Below are 17,293 nucleotides of genomic sequence, written 5' to 3'. Positions count from 1 at the left end.
GTACTCTTGTGATAACAGGCTTGGACTGAAATATTTGAGATAATCTAACCAAATTGGGCAGGGATGTTAGTCCCGAAATTGTAACTCAACCGATATGTTCTATTAGATTTTCGGAATGTATGATGTTGGTGGGTCATTCATAGCTGGCTGCGTTCAGTAATCTGTGCCACAATGATGATGCCATCAGTTCAAGAACTTTTAACAGAAGGTTGTGTATTCAGCATACAGATGGTTTTAAAGAGTGACAATAGGGCTCTATGTACAGTTTAGAGAACCATGCAGACCCAACCAAGCTTGCAAACTAAAGACCAAACTCCCTTCTGTCATACCAAGCCAAAGTCCTGGAAAAAGCACGGAGCCGATGCCTCACCAACCATCTCACCAACCACCAGCTCCTTTCACCATGCAATCAGGATTCAGACCAAACCACAGTATGGAGTCAGCCCTCACTGCATCAACAGACTACATCTGAGTGATCTTTGACAGAGGAAAAAATGCAGCCTTTATCTTACTAAACATGTCTGCAGCCTTCGATATAGTATCGCATCCAATCCTAATGAGGCGGCTTAATGAGTCTGGCATCCAAACGCCCACCCTCCAATAGCTCTGAACCTTTTTTCCAAAGGAGAACCCAAACAATCAACATGCCACCTTAGTTAGAAGCTCAGAAACTCCTGTGTGGAGTCCTGCAAGGCTCTTGCTTATCCCAACCCTCTTCACCATCAACATGACTCTGCTAGCAGGCTTCATCCGAGCACACATCAACATACTCACCTACAACAAAGACACAAAACTGACACTTTCCCTCTCAGTCAGAACACCCAACACCAGAAACATTTTCGACTTAGCCTCAATCGGAACACTGACCAGTCCGAAGTGGTGATCTTCGGAAAGGATGACTCTCCTCGAAACCACTCCCACCCGCAGCCCACATACAAGAAATCTCATGATCATTATCTGCTAAGTTGGACATGACCGCCCAGATAAAAACCATTGCCACATCCAGCTTCCACACCCTGAGGATGTTGAGAAAGATCTACAAGTGAATGCCAAACAACATCAGGAAAACAGTCACTTAAACATTCATCACCAGCAAGCTAGAGTAATGGAACGCCCTCTATGCATGAATCTCCAAGAAACTCACAAAAAGGCTATAGGCAGCCTAGAAAATGCCAGTTTAAACTTATCACCCTCACTTACAGAGCACTACACAACACAGGCCCAGCGTACCTGAACAGCTACGTACATCTCCACCACCCCCAGACACCTCCACTCAGTTGAACTCTCACTAGCAAATGTCCCACACATGAACAAAAGAAAATGAGGTCACGCCTCCTCATACATCACTCCTAAAGCATCGAACAGCCTCCCATACCATAGTGGGGCCTCCTCATCTCTTCTAAGCTAAAGGAATGGTTCTTTGCATAAGTCCCCAGGAAGCTAGCCTTCACTCACACGCAAATAACCGGTATACTCTCATGGGTTAAAGTGCGCTAATAAAATGCACATAACGCAACAGAAAGGTATCCTTGTTTACTACTTGAAAGAGAGACCAGGACTAGAATGTTAGTTTCCTGTCTTTGCAGTTCTGTTTAATTTCAAGAGTTAAGTTTTTAAGTACTATAGGCAAGAATGGTAAAGATGAAACTTAGATCTTGTGGTTCAATGGATTTTTTTTTTTAATTTTTGAGATCTGTTTAGCTTTAAGACAGTTGTGGGCTTCATCTTGAGTAAGTGAGAGAGCATTATCAAGTTTCTGTAACCAGAGGTGAGTTGAATCTGATTTCCATGGCCAGTGCTATTGTGACTGATATTACATATAAGTCCTTACCTTTATTTCCAAATGTGGGGGTATGTCCCATACTGGACCTTGCAAGAAACTAGTTGGCCTAATCCTTCAATACACATTTTTTTAACCAATTCTGACAGTATCTATGGAGCTTTTCATTGACTTTTAGCAAAGGATCTATGCAGAAATGTATCATGTATTGGTTCTATTTTTTTTTTATTATTTCTTATTGGGTTTGGTTAGAAAGGAAACTGACCATGCATTGTTTATTGTCTTTCTTAATTTCACATGGCCACGCATTGTGGATGTTGCTAATTGTACCCTTGTTTAATTATTTTTTCCCTAGCTGCTATTTTTTTCTTTATAGATCTGAATACGTAATAACAGGAATAAATGTGGCGTTAATGATCTCCTTAGTTGTTGTCAATTGCTGTTTATCTACTGTTGCATTTTAAATTTATTAAACACTATTTGTATAGGTCCAGAGACAGCCTAACCCATGGTAAAGCGGAAGAGCATTTGCCCATAAGTAGTACTGTGTTATTGCCGAATAGGAACTTTTAATGACAGAATTTCATTACAGCTGGTTGATAAGAGTAGCAAGGGGCATCTATTATGAATGGGTACGTTTTTGGGAATTAGCACATAGTAAACAAATAATAATTAATAAATTAACCTTCAATAATGCATTTGGCCATGATGGGAATTTCTAAGCTTCTGCTTGAGTCTTGTGTTCTATGTGGTTTTTATCAAGGGTTTCTTCCCATTAAGGGTTTCATATAGCCTTAGAACCCGCCGTAGCGGGCTCTACCGGCTATTAAAGGCCCGCTCCCCGCGTTAAATGCCCGAGCCGAAGGCGAGGGCATTTAACAAGGGAAAGGGACTTTAATAGCCGGTAGAGCCCGCTACGGCGGGTTCTAAGGCTATTAGAACATTCTGCCACTCAGGGCAGAATGTTCTATAAAAAAAAAAAAAAATCACGGAGCCCGAGGGGATTAAAATCCCCTCGGGCTCCGTGAGGCTTTGTTCACAGCTGCTGCTGTGAACAAAGCGAACATTGGAATGTTGGCGCTGTGGGCTTTTACCGGCCAGTAAAAGCCCGCAGCACTCCATTGTTTTCAATGGAGCTAGCAACATTCCAATGTTCTAATCTTCCTTTAACCACAAACCTCTTTACATCATACCAGAAGATTTGCTAAATATTGAACAAATAAAGGGACAGATATATCCAGAAGTTGTTTGCAAAGAGAAAAAACATCACTATGGCTTTATGCTCCAGGACTCGCCTCTTTATCCAAATGCTTTTACTGATTGCGTTTTAGGGTCCTGCAGATAGGATCTATAAACACAGGACTGCACCGCTTCGTATTTGATGTAAAATATATTTATGAATTCAACATCTTTTGTTTGGTGTTTTGTTCTGAAAGGGAATCTTTGGAGTTTTTTAATATATCCTGCAAAAAGAATTTTGTTAAAACACCATGCCTTCTCTGTTTGAAGTTTCCTCTCATGGACGTAGAGAATCTAAGAATCAAGGTTGTTTGTTCATGTGATGCATTTGATAGCCATACTATCAAGAAGTTTTACATTTCCCAAACCAAATGTCCAAAAGGGAGATTGATCCACCTCCGAGGGTAGGAACCTTCATAAAAGGCCTCTTCAGAGTCATCTGCTGGTCCTGCGTCTTCTCAAGAGCCAATCTGTGCTGCTGTCTCTTGACAAATTCTTTTTGAGAGCAGTTTTGTCCATACCTAGATGGATCATAAAAACAAGACACAGACAAACAGTACGCACATTATTTAGACATTTTCCATTTGTTATTGACAAGCATTAAGGGCCTGATTATGAGTACGGCAGTCCGAAGACCGCCGTATGTCCTGTTGCACTGCGACCGCCGCTTCCTGTGGTGGTCCAACCGCCTTATTTGAATGGTGGCGGTCGGACTGCCACGGAAACACTGCCACCGCCCACTCCTGACCCACCGCAGGGGTCGGGAGAGCAGCTGAATATGGAGGCGGTGCTGGCAGTGGCACCGCCGTCCATATAATCTGCCCTTCCACCACCCTTTTCATTGTGTGGTCAATGCCATGGAAAGGTCGGCATGAAGACAGGAAAGGGGCCACGCGGGCCCCTGCACTGATATTGCCCATGTTGTGGGTAGTGCACTAACCTCCCTCACAGCACAGGCGGTATATGCACTGTCTGCCATTGCAACAGTCCACACACCGACTGTGCTGGTGACGCAGTCAGTGCAGCTGGCATTGGCCTCTGCTCTTCCTTAGAGTCGAAGCCAAAGCCGCCGCACTAACTATGCCGCCCGCCGTGAACAACATCGTAATGCGGTGGTCAGGAGGCTGCCAGCTTGGCCCATGGTCTAAGCCATGTATCTGGAAGATCTTGTGACCTCCTGGTGTTCACTTTCAAGATAGCTGAGAAAGCATTTGTTTTTTGAAGGCCTTCATTATAAAATAATTGGATTCTTACACTTTGTGAAGTCACACCACAGGGAAAGAACCATCCTTAAACATACACAAGACCAAGGCCTTGCACATTGAGGTACCTAGTCCTTTCCATTCTTGGTCCTTTCAACAACCATGGGTGGATTGACAGAAAGTATATGAATAATTCTTAAAAATCGGTGATAAAACATTAGGTAAGGGTGGCAGTTTGGGAGGGTAATGGAGTGTGACATAATTTCATAATCCAAACCATACCAAGGCTAGAAATTCCCCAGTTAAGTAACTGATTCAACGCTAACCGTTACCCTGAAAGGCACCGCTATAAATACCTCATGAATGACATCACGGTTAACATGCCACATCGTGCATGGTATGAGCAAAGTTTAGGCAGGGAAAAACACTAGCTGTAACCCTGATGTAGGCTGTTGACCCGTAGAGGCATCATAGAAGTAAGAAATATGAGTGCAAGATATAAGTGGATGGATGGTTCATCATTTCTCATCTAACATCCACTTGATATTATTTTAATTCTTCTTAATCATATCTGGGGTACTCCACAAATAAAGTAGCCTATTTTTAATGAACTTGGATCTCTGCATTTGTCCAGTTGATTTTAATGGATTGAACTTGAATTAAACTCCTGCACATAGGTTTAGTCCTCCAGATTGGTATTCATCTACCTTGGTGTGGATAGGTCATTGATGATGCAGAGCTTGATGAGAAGGCCTTTTGGATACCTGCAGTTGACCGAGGACTCTACTAAGTGTCTGTTCTGTTAACGTTCTGTCATTTGTGATGTGATATACACAATCAGTCAGCATGGCATCACAACACATGTCCTTGTCCAGGATGACTTCCTAAATACTTTTGTGGTTTTCATAGAGACACTGGACTCGTTATATGTTTTGATGTGCTGTCTGTAGAGAAAGGAATGTTTCTTTGCTAAGTAAATCTATTGACTTAGTGGGTAGTATCTAGGCAGGCTGTGGATGAATGGCTATGATAATGATGTTTTGGTAATTTTTATCAGTGCCCCTCTTTCCAAGAGCCCTCTGAAAATGGGAAGATCTGCCATGGGCTGACAGTTACTGGTCTCAAGATTATCAATATTGGCTTCTTCCACCTAAATCGAAACTGAATGGGTGCCTGCTCTCTTAGACTAAAACAGAAAGAGTGTAGAGACCTGGCTGAAGAAAGTGCAAGGGCATCGCATATACTGTCCCAAAGAAGGGTATACGAAGTGAGCAATAAAGCAGGGAAGCTGTTTGCATGGCTGGAAAACAGAGACCAGACCCGCAACTGGGTCCTGCGCATGACTACTGCTGGCGGAGAGGCGAAGTCTGACCCAGACGACATAGCGGAGGGATTCACTAAGTACTGTGAGAACCTGTGCTCCACCAAGAGGCATTGTAAAAATTTCTGATATTAAAGTCTTCCTTGCCGACATCAATGTCCCTCAGTTATCAGATGAACATACATAGGTGCTGGATAGTGACATACAACCGAGCAAGATGGGCCATGCCCTATGCTCCCTAGAAAGGTGGTGGGATGCAATGGCCTTCTCATCGAGCTCTGCAAGGGAGGGTAGACCCCATCTATTAAAAATGTGTAAAGAAGCCAAATCAATAGTTCGACTCCCAGAGGATCGGAGGCAAGTCTCAATAGAAGTTACACAAAGAAAAGGAAGCCCCCCTGATACATATAAGTCTTATAGACCAATATCACTCATCAATTCGGAGATTAAAATTAGCCAACAGGTGATCACCTCCCTTATACACCCAGATCAGTCCGGCTTCATACCAAATAGGGGGACGAAGCTCAACCTCCGAAGTGTCTTCTGGATGATGGCCGGGTTAACGGACAATGGGATATCTATCATGGTCCTGGTAATGGATGCCAACATGGCATTTCACAAACTTGAATGGAACTACATGTTCGGAGTACTGGAAAGACAGTTTATAGGCTGGATATGCCTTTTATATCAAGACCCCATAGCACAGATACAGTAAATGGGGTGGTAACCCGTAGATTTGCCCTACACAGAGGGATGAGACATGGCTGTCCAATTATCCACATTGATCTTTGTCCTGGCCATGGTGCCTCTGGCTGACTGGGTCAGGCAAGGCCCCTTGCTACGGGGTACAAACTGGGGGAGACCTGGGAAGAACGTTTTTCTTTATATGCTGATGATATTTTATTTTATGTTACAGATACACCCCCTGCCCCCAACAACAATATCCAGACTGATGCAGATCGTTCAAACCTTTGAGAAATACTCCGGATAGGACATTAACTGGAGTAAGACCCTCCTGCATCTGATCGCGGGCCCAATACCCCACTTTTAAGGGATATCCTCATGCCAATGACCGAAGCCAGGTTTAAGAACTTGGGAATCTCTGTCACGAAGGAGCCTCAGGTGTTTTACCGCAAAAATGTCGGCCATATATTGCACCACTTTGCTGCTGATATACAGCATTGTAGACCTTGCTACTCTCCCTATTGGGGAGGGTGGCAACTTTCAAAATGATGACACTACCTAGAATGGTCTGTGCCGTCCAGAATACTCCATACCGAGTCCCCGAGGAGTTTTTCTGTAAGACGGAGGCCTTGCTCCAGGTCCTCCTATGGGTGAGTGGACCTCCACGTATAGCCCTCCACAAATTAATGCGTGGGAGTGTATGATAGTGGGATTGGTCTTCCTCATATCTGGAATTACTACTGGGTCACACACTTAGTGGGGGGTTAATGACTGGGTGTTCACTGCATGGGATGACCCGGCGTATAGACTGGAGAGACGCGTTTTTGGACAGGAGGGTTACTTGGGGGTAATGTATAAGTCAGCCGCCTCGGGACGAATGCTACTGAACACCAGGACGCTGGTGCAAACCTTGAGAGAGATGACCGCCTTCTTGAGATGGAAAGGGGAAACCAGTTGAAATGACCCCCATGTGGTCCAATGACAGTTTGAAGGAGGTGGGGAAGTTACAGGGATTCTCAAACTGGAACGTCATTGAAATATCCACACTAGAGGATGTATGAAAGGAATGCGGCCATGCTCTCATTTGCCAACCTGCAATGTCAATACGAGCTGGCATTCTCGGTGACCTATATATACCTTCAGCGTCTACATGCATTAGCGGTAAATATCCCTAAACACACTTTACTCGAAGATTCCTCGCCCTTAGAAGACTGCATTCTGTCAGAACCGCTACATAAATGGTCTCTTTCTTTGCTATAGAAAATGCCGATCAATAACTCTCCTGATATCCTGACAAAGCTCAAGACTAAATGGGAAGCGGAAGTGGGAGACTTTGTATATGGTGAGTGGGAGAAGGTACAGGAGCTTTTTTAGAGATTGCATTAAAACTGAATTTAGATTAGTTAACTGTGCATCCTACATCGATCCTACTACTCCCTCACAACTGCACTCCCTGGGAAAATGCCCCACAAATATCTGTCTCAGAGGGTGTGAGGATTCGGTCACATTCTTCGATATAATATGGACGTGTTCGAAGACACAACCCTACTGGACAGCACTCCAAGGGATTATGAAAGACGTCTTGGGCTCCACAGTCCCCTCTAAGGCCAAGTGCTGTATCCTAAATATTTTGGGAGATGCTTCTCTGCCTAGAAATGGCAAGCTGTGGTTATCCCATGTATTGGGAATGGCTAAGCGAAACAGCCCCAAAAATGCAGAGCGCAACAGGCACCGGAGATGATCGAACGGGAAAAATACATGGAGCGGTGTATGCTTGCAGAAGAATGATCTATCGTGGGAGAGGAGGCTCCCTACAAATGGGGAGGAAAATCAGGTCCCCCATGGTGGAATTTAGAGGGCTGATGGGACAGATACTTGCTGTGAAAATAATAACTAGGAGGACTCATCAAGCCTGTATTTGATGTCATTTATTAAATGTCTCAGATGACTTGTTTTGATTACACCTTGCTGACCAGGCCAGAAATATACTGTTCTGAATCCTGTCATTTTTTTTTGTATTGTAATGCTGTCTTTGTTACCAAAAACACAATAAAAATATATTTTTTAAATGGCTTTTTCTTTCTAGCAGAGGGATGTTAATAGCATGTTTGAATGGAACGGAAAACTTTCTTGGTTCCAGTGAGGTGTTAACACATTGTTATAAGGCTATTAGCCAGCCTAGGGCTTCACACAGGAAACCAGCTAATCACATCTTATTTGATAGAAGGTAAAATAGATGCTGACAGAGTGTCAGACACCGGAGGAGGTGAAATATGCTATTGTTATATAGACTCGGGTTTCTCAGTTGCTAGTATGCTGCCTCTTATTTTAGCACTTAAGAAGATAGTAATATGTTTTTGGGGTGAGTTATCTGTTAGAGATTTACCTGAGTTGTAAGCAGCATAGACATACCCTGCTATTGAGTTTAAGACATAGTGGAGGCAAAGTAAATTTTATTGAACCAAATGATTTTTGTACGCTGTTACTAATTGCATGATATCAGCTTTTCAGGTGAGATTTATGTTTATTTGATATGTAATCATTAGCCTCCCCGAGCAGTGTCTGCTGTTTTTATGGATTAAAGCTCCTCACTGTACTCTGATCTTTGATGGGTCTACATCTGAGTTGTAGTTCGAAAACTCATTCAGCACCCTACAAGCACACTGTTATACTGTGATTAGCCCTGAAAGCAAGCTCCCTAGTTCCCTTTCCTCCCAAGTGTTGGTTCTTGGAGCCTGAAATACATTTGGTATTTTCAAGTGAGATTGTAATGGATATATTTATAGGTTAAGACTATTGAAACTTGGGACTTCAGTTCATCTACATAAATTTGCACCTCTGTACTGTTACTGCTCACAAAATGTTTCCTTCGCAAAAATCTTGTTCAGGGTCCCAGTCATTACAAAATGTCTTGATGGAGATTAGAAAGGTATTCTTTTGAAAAAGGAGTCAACATCCTCCTGGGGAATCGATCCGAGGTCTGTTTAAGCTTAAAGGGCCCTCCAATTGAACGGATCAACAAAGCAATGCTTCACCATTTAACTAGGGACACAGGTTAACCTCCAACTATTATATCATGGCAGTGGAGTGTGAAACTCGAGCCTTGTGATGTTACAAACCTATTAGTTGTTTTAAGTAGTGATTAGGACAGGCATACTTATTAACCTGATGAGATTACCTCACCTACATTCTTTCAAAATACATACATGTACCTCTAAAAAGATCTCTTCCATTCTCGTCTCTGGTCTTTAGAACTGTATTTATATTTTACTTAGCAATTACTTAACTGTTTGTCAATTAAAGGTTTGCTAGAACTGGATAAGCTGCTACAAAACATTCTCTCTGGGGGTGGATGGTTTCCTATATTTCTTGTTTCCAAAAAGCTGCATTCCCTAAATCTAGGGATCACTTGTCTAGCGGCAAGCCTGCTACTACTAGTGTTCCTCAGTGGAACGTCCAGGGAGTAGATATCTGCAAAGCACTCGTCTAGAAGTTTGTCCACATCGTCTTATAGTGTTACTGTCTTGAATCAGACTCTGTAAATAACACCCATATAGGGTTGGTTTTGTGAAGAAAGCTCCTTGGCTAGTATGTGCTTTTTATATATGTTTCTTCTGTGTGAGGTGATTGGCTTTATTGCTTATGATTTTTAATTAAGGCTTCCTGTTGGTGAAGGAAACATTCTCTTTAATTCTAGTTCTCTTGCCAGGTCGGGGGGGGGGGTGGGAAGAACTAGTAAATGCATATAGTTAAATCACTGTCACTATTAGAAAAGTTCATATCAACCACTTGCAAGGCGTTGTGCAACAGTTGAGGCAAGGGAACTTTGTCAATATAGAAACTTTGACAGTTTTGTAGCCTTTCTCAGTTTTCCTTTATTGTTCCATAAAAGTGTTTATAAAAAACTTTTTTATTATTTCGGGGATGGTGATTGGTTTTCATTTTTTGTTAATGAAAAGTGAAATTTAAATTTCAAAGTAACTTTGCATCAGAAACACTTATTCATATTGATGTGTATTTTTAAAAGTGCTCCTGAAACCTACACATGAGTGGGGCTATTCACTGCATATCAACTCCATGGTAAATACACCGAAGGAGAAGTACACTTTCAGCTAAGTAACTTTTACCCCCTTCAATTCAGCAGTACAGAGGTTCACTTGTTCCTACAGAGGCTTGCTTGTTCTGGAATAAGCAGAATGTGTTTAAGCTTCAATAGTCTACGATTATAATTTAGACCTAAAAGTGGCATTTAGACCCAAAGATCGCAGTGTAAAGTGGTTTCACATATTTATTGAGATGTTTTCTCAGCAGTAGTAGCAATGCCATTGGTTTTAACTTTGTAAAAACAGTAAAATATGACTTAATGGTTTATTCTGTGTTATACGTATTCCACTGAAGTAGTACAGGTTGACACCACCCCTCTTTTGCAGAGTAAGGGTGGAATTTTGTCGAAGGCCTGCGATTACATCCAAGAGTTAAGACAAGGCAATCTTCGACTTTCTGAGGAGCTGCAAGGCCTTACTCAACTCCAGATGGATAATGAAGTTCTGCGGCAGCAGGTAAAACAAATGTTTCACTTCTGAATATGCCATTGTGCATGCTCCTAATTATGTGAAGATGTGAATCGGTGGATCCAGGATTAAACACCTAAATATCTGTTAATTGTAATTCAGAAACAATGTATGTTCCAAGAGGATGGTAGACATTTTTTTTTTTTATTTGAGCGTTCAAACCCTTTTACACTATTGGAACTAGAGGAATGTGTTCCATATCCTATAACAAAAGTAAACCTTCATTGGTTGGATATAATTCAGTGTTTCATTGTACCACTACCCTTGCTTGTTATGTTGAGAGTAAGTGTATGACCTTTTGTATACTTTTAAGTATACTTCTTCTGTGGGCTTCCAGCTATTTCATTTGTTAGTTTGTGTCATTTAAAAATCCTTGCTTGCTAGTGCTCAGTCATGACTCTTTGTCCCTCCTTCTGTATGGGAGCAGGGACCAACTACTGTAAAATTACGCTTTGTCCTCTTTATCTGGTCTGTAGGGGACTGTTTTTTTTAACCTTGTTTCCTCCTGTCCAAGGAAGCTTCCCGTTTCATTTTGCAGAGCATTCTTGCTCTGAGCTTACCTGTAAACAAGGCTATAAATCAGGCTGTTATCTTGGTCACATTTGGTCTTTATGGGCTCTCTGCATCCTCTCTCAGCTGCCTGGTTCCCACCCTTCATTGTCTTGGATTTTCTTTACCAAGTGGGCCTGCCTGAAGGATCACTTGGAACTGCTTATAGCCTAGGCACCCACCTCTACCAGGGCTCCGCAATCCTTAGAGACAGTGCCCACTTCTGCTCCGTACTGGGATCCCACTCGCAGCTCCATCAGTTCATCTCCGTTCACATGCTCCAAGCCCTCAGCCGCGCCAGTGCCAGAAACCCCACGCACGCTGCCTGCCAGAGCACCACAGTTTTTGCAGTCAGTACACTCTGCTGCTCCAGTACTGGGATCTCGGGCGCAGCTCCATCAGTGCACCTCAGTTCAACCCCGTTCTTATACTGGGAACCCCGCTCACAGAGTTCCATTACACTAGTTCAATTCTAATATTCAGTCCCACTCCCAAGCCAATACTGGACCCAAAAGAGAAAAACACAGCTCAGCCAGGGCACCTCAAGTCTATCATCCAATGCCACTGTTGATGGGAACCACCACAGCTCCGCCAGAATCCATCAATTCTATCATTCAGTGCACATTTCTCCTCAGTACTAAGGCTCATACACACGGCCTTCAGGACTCCTCGCTTTTGTGGTTCAGAGGCAATGCTACTCCCATGCTGGGCCCCACTCGCAGCTTCACCAGGGCACCTCCAGGCTAACACTCTGCAACACTTGCACGCCAATACTAGGTTCCACACATAGATCTATTAACATACCTCACTTCTGACTTTATGTGCCCAGTACTGCAGCCCACATACAACTCCGTCAGTGAACCTGAAACCCTCACCTGCAGTGCCCCATTATTCCAATACCAGGAATTACACGGCGCTCTGTTTCTCATTCCGCACCCGCTGCCTTTGTTATTCCAGCACTGGGCCGGGACACAGCTCTGTCTATACCCCCAATCCTGATCTAAAGCGCCCCAATATTGCTGTATTGGGGTTCACATACAACTCTGCTCATGCATCATCTGCTGTTCTGCATTGCCCACTGCTGTTCCACACCTTGACTTCTGTTTGAGAACCTGGGGGAGCCAATTAAATCTATTTTTAGCTGCCGTCTTTATTTCGGAGGGTCTGTTTCACCCATCTCACTCTGTTCTTTCCTTTTACTTAGTTTACTCTCAACTTTTTCTTTCTCCCCAGCTTTTCTCTTTCCAGCTCTTAAAATCCACACATTAACACTTTTGCTTTTTCTTTCAGCTGTTTATTTCTACTCCTCTCCTTTTTTTTCTCTCTCTTCCTCTTGCTGCCTCCTCTTTCAAACTTGCCCTGGTTTGTTCCTCTGTTTTCTTCACCAGGCATTCATTCTTTCACTATTTGTTTTCTCTTCCCTTAATTCTTTCTTTGTCTTTTTTATTTTCTCTTTCCTTTGACTCGGTGTGCGTCTTTTCACTTTTTTTTATTTTATTTATTTTTTAGCTCTTTGCTCCTTCCTGTTTTTTTTTTCCTTATCTTTATCTGTCAATTCACGTTTTACTGTAAATCCCTTTTTTTCTCTTTTCTGTATGTGAAAGCCACAAGTTACTTGTCGAGCCTGAAGTGCCAGTGGTTTTCTCATTCTGTGTCTGTGGGAAATGTGTCAGTATGTACATGCACTGGCTCTTTCGCTGCTTGTTTCTCTCACCATCTCTCTTTTGTCTCTAATGTTCATTTTTCTTTTTCACACCTTCCTTCATTATATTTTCCTCTTTATCTTTTGTTCGCTAGCTTCCTTCCCTTTTTTATTTGTTGCACACATTTGCTCTGTCTTCTCTCAGTTGTGATCATTTTCTGGTTCTTTCTTTCCCTTCTTTCTTATATTTATTTGTGACCCCTTCTCTTTCTTCCTTTTGTCTATTGTATTTATTTTGCTTATCTTTTTCTTCCCCATCCTCTTTCTCTCTTCATGCCTAAATATCAATGGAGGAACAAGTGCAGTGACGCTCAACTCTAATTACTGCTTTATTTTCCTACCGAAATTCCAGTCAACCATTTTCCTTTCTTACTCCAGGGCCCATGACACCGTTACTAGGCCACTTGTCCTCTCCATCTTTACTCCCGACTCCCTCTTTCCTTTCACACTCCAATCCGTCCCAAATTATAGTTTATGGTGTTTTGAGCATTACACTCTAATGCCCAAAGATTATTTCTGATAAAGGTTTATATCATAATTGTATAGGTTTTAAGATAGATGAAGAAGGATAGAGTAAGAGCTTCAGTTAAATGTTGAGCCACTGAAATTATATGGCAGGAAAAGATGAAATTATAAGGCAGGGTGCTCAATTTATGTGGCAAGAAAAGTCCAGTCATAAATGTACAATGCTAATAGCTCTAATTCAAGAACATTCGAGACCTATTGCATTATAAATGCTTGTTTATACTCTCTGTCTGATATTAGATTTCTTGTTGTGTTCCATATCCTGTAATAAAAATAAATCTTCATGGATTGGATATAATTCAGCGTTTCATTGTACCACTGCCCCTGCTTCTTTTTACTCCATGTCTGATAATATTAGCGTTTTTGTGTATTTTTTACTTTTCAGAAAATAGCGCTTCACTACTTGGCATAAAGGAGAGCCATTTTTTATGCTCGTTATTGTCCAGTGTTTTTGAAAGCTTCCATTATGGTAGGAATACATAAAGGACAGCAAATCTGTTGAAACTGTTCACTAGTATTTAATTGTCTTTGGCTGTCATATGGGTAGCACTTGGAGCGCTAAGTGGCAATCAGTCTTGTGTCCCATGAGCGGTATCCACATATACCAAACATCCATTCAAGGGGATTCCTCGTGTTTGTTCACTTTCAAGGAAACGTAATAAATTTTCAGTAAGCTGGGTGGTGTTCTGTGACAATCTCTTGTGCACTAAACTCCATCCATGCATGCAGGGGCCCCTCGCCCATTGCAAGAAATTGTATTGAAAGTTAGGCATTGTACTTGTTCTTTTTTTGGCTAAATTATGCAGTTGGTCATGAACTGTTTTTTAGAGGATAACGTTTTGTTCACATTTTTTTATTTATGTTTATTTATCCTTTGCATACAACAAACATTGATAATGTAACCAACACAACATCCACCCTATGTCACTATTCCCGACCTTGAGTTGGATCAGCCTAAATCTCGCTGTAATAGCCACCTTTGCAGAGAGTTCCAGTGCTTCCTGCCATTTCTCCTCATCTAGAACCCACTTGGTCTGCAGGGATGTAAGAGAAGTTTGTGTATGCCTCATAAAGGTGCTGTATGTTTTGAGAGAGAAGGTTCTTGTCTTTTCTCCCATCCAGACGTCTCGTCTCTAGTGGGGACTCCTGCGTTTTGGTGTCAACTGTTATACATGCAAAAAGGGCATGACAAAGCCTAGCGTATTGCAGCCATTGAGTTGCCAGCATCTGGTACTCAGGTTGAAGGTGTGAGAACGGGAACACCCCATTTGTGTCCCACGCGTCTGCAAGACTGGATAGCCCTATTGTGTTCCAACCCGAGAATTCCTGCAGTGTCTACAATGGCCAGAGCCTGGTGCCCACCCATACTGGGGTTTTGGGGGTTAGTCTTTGTTCCCAGTCCATTTCTGCATTAACTTCCTCCATCCCATTACTACTGTCCTCGTCGCAGGGTATAACATTGGACAGTCTTCCCCCATACAATGCATGCAAGTAGCTTTTCTCCCTTAGTGACATTTTGTCTAGCTTAAACTATGGTCCTCCCACTCTACATACACCCAGTCGTTCACTACAGTGACATTCAGCTTAATAGTATTTTTTAACATTAGGCAGGGCTGTACCACCGTCTTATTTTGATCTTGGCAGAACTCTGAAGGTAATTCTGGGTTGTCGTCCTGCCCATAGCAGGGTTCATAGTATAGTATCCACCCTGTTAAAGAAACTCTCTGCAATCTTATAGGGGCTATTTTGAAGTACATACAGGAACTGTTGGAGCACCGCCATCTTAAACATCGCCACTCTACCTAGTAGTGAGAGTGGGAGAGTCTGCCAATGTTTTATATCCTGTTCTAATATTGTAATTTGTGGTTCAAGATTGATCTTATAGGATGCAGTAGAGTCTCAGGTTTGTTCAAAAATTTATATTACAATTTGTATTCAAGAATATAATGTTGCCCTCTCAATTTGAAGCATCTAATTTTGTGTAATCTCTAACCATTTAGCTATATACTACCGTGATCTGCATGAAAGGCTTTTCAATAAGCGGATCCAGAAATTGCAGGGTAGTAAATGAGAGCAGTTATGTAGCTTATATTGTGAACTACATTATTTCAAGATGTACGTGATGTATAACGATGGAAGAGATGGGGGGTGGTAGATGAAGAGAGGATTGCAGATGTGTAAAGTTGCAGGAGAGAAAAGAATGTCCTTATCTATTCTGCACTATTTGGTGGTACAATAGCTGAATGAGGTCACAGGGTATAAATCGATTCAAACAGGTGATCACTGACTTTGTTGTCTCTTGAATTTGCAATGGATGTGAGATGGAAGGGATATAAACACGATTATTCTTTGATGTCTTCGGGGTACAGACAGGCAACCGAAGAAATGGAAAGATTGTTTCTATCCTCACAGATGCCTAGAAAGCCCCCAGAGACTATGCCACCTTAAAAGCGTGCATGTTTTTAGGTTTAGGCTGAAAATGAAACCATTGGCAGCCAGCTTTTGCTTCTCAATATGATACTGTTCTAGTTTTTCAATTCTTGACCGGTATCTTCAACCATACAAGAGGTAATCTGTGAAACAGAAGTATGACACATGCCATAAGCCCAAAATCACCATTGCTTGAGCAAAATTCAGGCGATGGAAACTTTGGAGGGAAGGCCAAAGACGGCAGTTTCGAGAAGAAAAAGCAGAAAATGGGAGCATGTGGTATTAATGAACAGAATTGCAGTGCATTCTGGGGTGCAAAATATTTTAATATTCCAAAATTGTTTTGCCAATATCGGCGAAACGTGATAATATTTTGCAAATTCATTGACACGTTATTTGAGCTTTTTTAAGTGTTTCTCTTGGTAAACAGAACACATTATTGCTATTAATAAAGCTCTAAAATATAACTAAATCATCTTGAAGATCCTGCACAAAATAAAAAGAAAACATAAAATTTAAATCCATACAAACAGACATAGCCTTTAATAAAGGTTTAGCACGCCATATTTGTATACATAAAGCATTATTGGAAGTATAGTACAAGTCCAGTCACCTCTCTTCTACCTTCTTTCAGGTGGAAGAACTTCAGAACAAGAATCGCCTCCTACATGCACAGCTACGTCAACACGGATTGGAAGTCATCATTAAGAGTGTTCACTGATGACCGAAAAAACTTATTTTAGGGGCAGGAAGAGAGACCACGAATGTGGAGAGATATGGGGAAACCCTTTGAAGGATAGGGCCTCAGGGGATTCTACGCTTGGGAGTTCTTGTGCGGAAATATGGACATGAAATTGAAAGCTGCAAGATTTACAGCTATTTTCTCTTTTTGTTTTATTAATTTTGTAACTTTTTCTCCTGAAGGTGGATAACTGTTGATGTTGCTGTGCTGATTTAGAGTAACAGTCCTAACATTATCAGGGAATTGCTGCTTTTGATTCTCTTTCCTTGGTGATGCTTTGCCCGATCCCTTCCTGCATCACATTTTGTTTTTGGTTTCCGCATTTAGTTGGTGATTTAAAAACAGATGTCATTGAGTTGAAATCCCGAGAAATGGAACTGCATTAATTTAACAATCTTCTCTTGCAAGTATTTTATTTCCATAATTTAATGTAATTAAAAATATTGTAACACGTGGACAGATTGTGCTACAATGAAATATTACAGAAACAGATCTTTTTATGTTCTTTATGTTTTAAAACATATAAATACACTGTACGTTCAGTTACA

The 17,293-nt window shown here is 41.8% G+C and overlaps 1 protein-coding gene across 8 annotated transcripts in view; it reads left to right on the top strand.

Moving 5' to 3' along the window:
- Positions 1-17,293, top strand: part of USF1 (upstream transcription factor 1) — a 60,929-nt gene extending 43,636 nt beyond the window's left edge. For all 8 annotated transcript variants that reach the window (XM_069218268.1, XM_069218270.1, XM_069218266.1 and 5 more), the window contains 2 exons: positions 10,657-10,785; positions 16,638-17,293. In XM_069218268.1, the coding sequence (XP_069074369.1) occupies positions 10,657-10,785; positions 16,638-16,724 (216 nt within the window). In that variant the 3' untranslated portion in view covers positions 16,725-17,293. The remainder of the gene's footprint in view (positions 1-10,656; positions 10,786-16,637) is intronic.

This window comes from Pleurodeles waltl, chromosome 12 (genome assembly GCF_031143425.1).
Source record: "Pleurodeles waltl isolate 20211129_DDA chromosome 12, aPleWal1.hap1.20221129, whole genome shotgun sequence".
NCBI classification, from domain to species: Eukaryota; Metazoa; Chordata; class Amphibia; order Caudata; family Salamandridae; genus Pleurodeles; species Pleurodeles waltl.
Note: the sequence above shows the minus strand (reverse complement) of the source record. Positions and strands in the feature narration are given on the sequence as shown.